Genomic DNA, 6,853 nt, shown 5'->3' with positions numbered 1-6,853 from the left:
CTATATTAGTATGATTGAATCACATAAGAAAATAAACCGAAAGTTTACTTATCCAAATATACTAATTAGTTGGCATGAACGGTTAAACCATCTCGATCAATAATGATGCGATTAGATAAGGATTTACATGGATAATTATTAAAGAACTTGAAGATTCTTTATTTATCAAGTGTTGCATGTTTTTAAAGAATATATATTAAACCTCACTAGAAAAAATTGAGATTGGATCTCTTGTATTTCTAAAAGAAATATAGGCCCATTTATCCGAAAAGTGGGAAGTTTTTAATCTTATTTTAAAGATGCATCTACAAGATAATCACATGTGAGTTATCAAATTGCTACTTATGGTTTGCGATATCACTTATTTAATGATTTGCTTAAGAACAAAACTTCCAGATTATACAATAGAGACAATTCTTGCTAATGTTGGTGACTTTAATACTCAGGCTTTCAATAACTATTGTATGCTAAATTATCAGTATGAATAACTACTATTGCAAAAGCCTGTTGTTTATACATATAAAATGGCTTAGCAGAATTTATGAGGTAAATGCCTCTGGTTAATAGTTAAACCATATCTTTTAGGAACAAAAGTTTTGTATATATGTATAAAAATATGATATTTTACATGCATGATCACTTGTGTGCATCATGCCACTAAGTTGTGATAAGTACTCTCCATTACGATTAGCTTTTGGTTAGGAGCCAAATACAACTCATTTTAGAATTTTTGAATATGTGGTATGTTTAATTTGCTCCACCACAATACGGAAAAATGGGTATTCAAAGAATGTTGAGATTATATATTAGTTATGAGTCTCCTTGTATTATTAAATGTGTTGAATAAATTGGAGATCCAATTACAACATGATTTGGTGGTTGCAACTTTGATTTGACAAGTTTTCCTAATATTAGGGGGAGAAAAATGATAAAAGTGGGATAAGATAAATTACTTGGAATGAATTATCATTATCTTCATCTTGATAAAAAGTAATTTGAACTAGAAGTTCAAGAAGATGATTCACTTTATTACAATCTACTGTCAGATGTATTTACTAACTTGATGAACCAAGTGTTATATATCAACTAATGTTTTGATTTAAATTGAAGTCTTAGTAGGACAACTTGTTAGACTAATTGAAGGTAATGCAAGCCTAAAGCGTGGTAGTTCGATTGGTTCCAAAGATAAAAATTCTTGCAAAAGAAATAATAAATCTATATGGTCATATAGTGGAAGTGATGCTCTTGAAGAGACCTAAGGCATAACTAATTATTAAAACTTCAAAAGAGATTCATGTACCTGAAATTGAAGACGAAAACAATGAAAATGAAGAAATTTTGATAAATTATGTTAATACGAGAAAATATGGAACCCTAAAATAAATTAAAATTTTTCGAAAACGATTTTGTAGGCAATTGTATTGTTGAAATAATGAAAGAAAATGAAGGTCTTAAGTAAAATTGTTGAGAAATATAGACATGAAATAATTGTCCAAAATGGAAAGACGTAATTCAAGTAGAATTGGATTTGAGAAGTTTTTGAACTAATGGTCCAAACAGTAAAAGATATAATGCTAGTGGGGTATATATGAGTAAAGATATAATGCTAGTGGGGTATATATGAGTAAGTTTGCGAAAACGAAATAAGAAAAATAAAGTTTTTTGCTAAGTCCTAGCATTGGTTATGGGAAGATATAATATTATTTTATGGTGGATTTAATAAACATTTAGATATCTCATTAGTCTAGCAGTTCATGAAAGATTTAACACGCGTCTAATGGTTGTTGTTATGACTTTTATATGAATAATCATATATTGGAAGTTTATATTAAAAGTATTGAAGGATTTAAAATGCTAGAAGTATATAAAAATTCCTTGAAAATTGTTCAATATATTTGCGTAAATATTTATTGATTTGATTTGAACATGTGTTATTATATAAGGATCATGATTAAAGTTTGTTATAATTATGAGGGCCGGAGAGTAAATACGGGTAGTACTCTTTTTCCCTTAGTCAAAGTTTTGTCCCATTGAGTTTTTCTAGTAAGATGTTTAATGAAATAGTATGTTATGCGTATTATAAATATATGTATTTTTTCCTCTGCTAGGAATTTATTTTTCCCACAAGGTTCTTGTTTTAGTAATGTTTTAATGAGTCATGTTATGTACCAATGGAGGGTGTGCTAATAAATATTTTATTATTTAATGGATATCTATCATGATCAAGATAAATTTAATATACATTAGATCTCTAATGTTTACTAGAAATAGTCTTATTTTATTTCTTTTGTTCTTTGTTCTATTTATTTCATAACAATTATATTTATTTTTATTAATTTTGACATTTACCAATAATAATATACATTAAAATTTATTTTAGAATACAAAGAAATATTATAAATTTACATTACATGATATATAAATAATAAAAATTATCATAAATTTAATTAATAAATTTTATTACTTTATAAACAACTCCTGCGGGGTTTAAGTTGTAGTTAATATTATTTTATAAAAAAAATCTTAAGATGTAGTTTATGATTTGAGGATTAAAAATGATGGCCCATTAGAATGAGCTTCATTGGTCCTTTTGAACAAATCCCCGCAGATGAGATGGCAAGAATCAGGAGCAACCACGTCACTTCCTCCCTCTTTTATATCCTTTTTCTTTGGGTCCCACTTTTTCCATGTTCCTTTAAAACCACTAATCCCTCCTATTTATACTGCTTCCTTCCTCTTTCTATTCAAATTCGATCGACGCTAAAGAAATTTGATTCATCAAACAACAATGTCGTGGCAAACTTACGTTGATGATCACTTGATGTGTGAAATCGAGAACGGCCATCATTTATCCTCCGCTGCTATTCTCGGTCTCGATGGAAGTGTTTGGGCCCAGAGCTCCGCTTTTCCTACGGTACATTTTTCAATATTTTCTTCGTTTCCGATCTTTCATCTCCTTACTTAATTCATATCTATTTCTTTCTATGGTTGATTAATCCATTTATTTCTCATCTTAATACGTTGATTTCATAATGTGATTATCCGTTTTTAATTTGTAAATCATATGTATTTGCTTATGATTTATTAATACAATGTTGTATTTGATTGTTCTGAGATCTTTATTTTGTTTGATTTTATGTATAAAGAATTGATTTTTTTCTTGTTGCCTCCATATTAGCCTTAATTGACAGAATTAACATTATCTTTCACCTAATCGGTTTGATACGAGAAAAAAATTTTGAACATAATTTGTTTTTTTTATGAAATATAATTTGATAAGGTAGTCTTTTATGATTTCTTTAGTAGGAATTTAATTATATTTATTGAAACATAAACTGATTTTTAGAATTTCTATATATAGTTTTTGACTTTATATAAAATAATTATAAAATAAATTTTGAACCTTGTGAATTATTTGTTTTACTCAATAATTTATAATAAACTATATACTAATGAGATCATTAATTTTCTGAATTTGATCGTTAGCCTTGTCAAATTGGAAACGTGTGTACCAATTCAAAAATTGTTGGGGAGATAACAAGTTCTAGTAACAGAGGGTACAAGTATATTTTCTTGCAATCCTCACTTTTCTACTTAACTTGGGATTTTCTTTTCTTTCTTCCCCCTCCCCTTCTTTTTGGGTTTTTATTTGCAGTTTAAGCCTGAAGAGATTACTGCCATCATGAAAGATTTTGATGAACCTGGGTCCCTTGCACCAACTGGGCTGCACCTTGGTGGCGCCAAGTACATGGTCATCCAGGGAGAGCCTGGAGCTGTGGTTCGTGGGAAGAAGGTCAGTTATCGCTCTTTTTCTTAATATTGATTGTCATTGATTCTATTAATCTGATCTATATATTTCATGTGTATTAAGCTTATTTGGTTTAAAGTATTTATCGTATGTTGGGCACTAATAATCTCTACTAAGAGCCATATTTATGTTTGACTCGAGTAGCATGTAAAGTTTGAAGCTTGTATTTAGTTACGTTGTACACATTCTTCCTACAAGAGTCACAATATGGCCTTACCCTACCAAAATTCCAGCATTCGGAATTTATGTTGACCTAAGTTTTTATTTTGCTTAAATTACTTTTGTCCAGCACATTTGGATATGTGTATGAAAATATGACCTCCAAATTCATGAAAAACAAAATTAAATATACTTGTGTTAGATATATATTCGTATCTGACATTTATCTTAATCTAATTAATCCTTTATTAGTATATACTCAATTTCCTTTCACGTAAATGGAAATAAGATTTAATAATATTTTAGTCTCTGGTTCAACACGTAGAAGAGGTCTTTCTCCATTTCCCTCTTTTTTCAGAAATCTCAGTAATGCATTGTTATGGACCTTAGGAAATGGCATGTAATAATCATAAATCCCATGGTCTTCCTAAGTAGGGCCTTTTCCAGAACTCAATAATTTCGTCCAACCTTAATATGCTAAGTCACTTCCAATGAGTAAGCTGCTCACTAAACATCCCAACCACAAGGATAAGATATTGCTTTTGGACTTAGTCTCTGATATTCCCTTGACAAAAGTTTAACCAACAATATATATATAAGCCCCAATCAAGGATCAATTGTCAAGGTTAGGGATTAATTGTAAAAAAAAAGAAAAAAGAAAAAAACAATTGTTTAGTTTAGGTACTAACTTGGGCCCAAAAATATTCAAACCTTCATTTGAGAACCATTAGGAAGTTCAAGCCCCCAAAATAAATTAACCCTCTTCCTAAAGCATTTTTCGATTATTCACTGGGATACATAACAAATGTCTAGCTATGCTATGATCGAGTTTTATTTGATGTAAACCCAAGTGTCCGTCATTTTCTTGTTTTAGTATGTGCAACAAACTCTCACCACCTTTTAAAAAGCTTTTTTATAATAGAATTGCTGAGTACAAGCAAAATGACAGGGACCATTTCGTGTGGAGAAGTTATCCCAAAATTGCTATTCAAACTGTTATGTTTTTTTCCTTTTAATATCTTTTAGATAATATTATGTTCTTTAGCTGAAATTCCATAATCAGTAGAATGAGATTTCCAAGTTATAGTTTAAGGTGATTGGGGAGGAGCTAAACAAAATCATGTATCCAAATTGGTGCAGGGCACGGGTGGCGTAACAGTGAAGAAAACAGGGCAAGCATTGATTTTCGGGATATATGATGAACCAGTGACTCCGGGACAGTGTAACATGGTTGTTGAGAGGTTGGGTGATTACCTTGTTGATCAGGGTATGTAGGCCTCAAACACTCCTCCCCCCATTTTTTTACCTTTCCATCTTTCTTCCATAGCCATCAGTTGGCTTTAAAGTTTTCTGGAGTTGATTGATGATAATAAATCATGTGAAAGACAAATTATTTATTGTATGCTGGGGTTTTTTCTTTCTTCTCCCATTCCCATTCCATTCTTTTTGTTTATTAAGAAATGAGTTTGCTCTCTTTTTTTTCTTTTTTTTTTTTTTTTTAAATTTTTGCAAGTAACTAAACTTTCCTTGGATCTCTCTAATACATTATGACATTGGTGGATTTTGATTTCCTTTTTTTTGTGTGATGTTTGGTATGGTGTGATTTTTTAAAATGTTAATGAGTCTGGTGGTTTACATGCCTGGTTGTCCCGATCCATTTTGTGTTAGGTTTGAAGTTTAGTTTATAAGTATTTGGAAATGTTTTATATTAATCGTATAGAAAAATAATTATATTTATTTAAAATAAAAAAATATTTATTTTTTAAATATGTATAATTAATCAAAATAATAATTTATATATATATATTTAAATCATAATAAATATTTCGTATGTATAATTTTATCAAATTAAAATTAATGTATTAAATTGCACATAAAATCAAAATTTTAATTTTAATATTTATCCATTTATTAAAAATTAGTGATGTCAATTTTAAAATAATGGTTTAAATGATGCTATATTACCAACGGAAAATTTATTATTTAAATAATTATTATTTTAATATATGATACCTCCGTTGCTTCCCCACAAATCTAGGTTAAACTCTGTTACATGGTTTTTAAAAATTTAGAATTTATTCCTTATATTTTTATTTTTAAGAAATTTTATTAATTTATTTTAAAATTTTAAAATTCAATTCTAATTATTAATATTATTAATTTTTAAAATTTATTGTTGTGGTATTTTGAAAAAAATACTCATTTAGTAGTCATGTAAATAAAAATAATGTTGTAATTAACTTAAATTTAATAAAAAATTTAACAGTGTTACAATTAAACTTGAATTTTAAAATTTGAAAAGTAGAAATACTAAATTTTATAAAATAAAAGTACATAGACTAATTTTCCAATTTTTGAAAAGTACAAAACTAATGACAAATTTTAAGTGCAAATTCCTTGCACCCTCTTTAGTCTATCCATTTTAATTTCTCTGAAAAAATTATTGAGAGACTAATAATAAATAAATATTATTATATATTCATTAAAAAAACTTAATAAGAAAAGCAATTAAACTATTTCCTTAATAAAATGTTTTAAGTTACAAATAGGGACTAATGAGGAAATTACAAACCTAGCAAAATTATAGGGGTTAATGAGGAAACTACAAATAGCGAAAGCCCTGTAAAAAAAAAAAAATGAAAAAGACCAAAGTGTTTATGTTGCAATTAACTCCTTTGGTTGTGATGAGATTCTTTCCTTTTATTTCAGTTAATCTGTTCAAAAAAAAAAAATCTCAGTTTCTATTTTTATTTCCTTGTATAAAGGTTAAAATTTCGGTGTATTAGTTTTCAGAAATTCTTTTAATGAAAAAATTGACCATTAGAAACTATTTTTTTATTAAAGATAATATAAAGCAATATAGATTGACATTTTACATATGCACCA

General features: G+C 28.1%; 1 protein-coding gene across 1 annotated transcript; it reads left to right on the top strand.

The window, feature by feature from the left end:
• Nucleotides 1-2,731: 2,731 nt before the first annotated feature.
• On the top strand, nt 2,732-5,428 carry LOC108466410 (profilin-3-like). Its single transcript, XM_053020906.1, has 3 exons — nt 2,732-2,914; nt 3,656-3,793; nt 5,108-5,428. Exons 1-3 carry the CDS (start codon nt 2,789-2,791, stop codon nt 5,240-5,242), a joined length of 399 nt encoding a protein of 132 aa, XP_052876866.1. The 5' UTR covers nt 2,732-2,788; the 3' UTR covers nt 5,243-5,428.
• The last annotated feature ends 1,425 nt before the right edge of the window (nt 5,429-6,853 follow it).

This window comes from Gossypium arboreum, chromosome 2 (genome assembly GCF_025698485.1).
Source record: "Gossypium arboreum isolate Shixiya-1 chromosome 2, ASM2569848v2, whole genome shotgun sequence".
Lineage (NCBI taxonomy): Eukaryota > Viridiplantae > Streptophyta > Magnoliopsida > Malvales > Malvaceae > Gossypium > Gossypium arboreum.
This window is presented reverse-complemented; position numbering and strand designations above follow the sequence as displayed.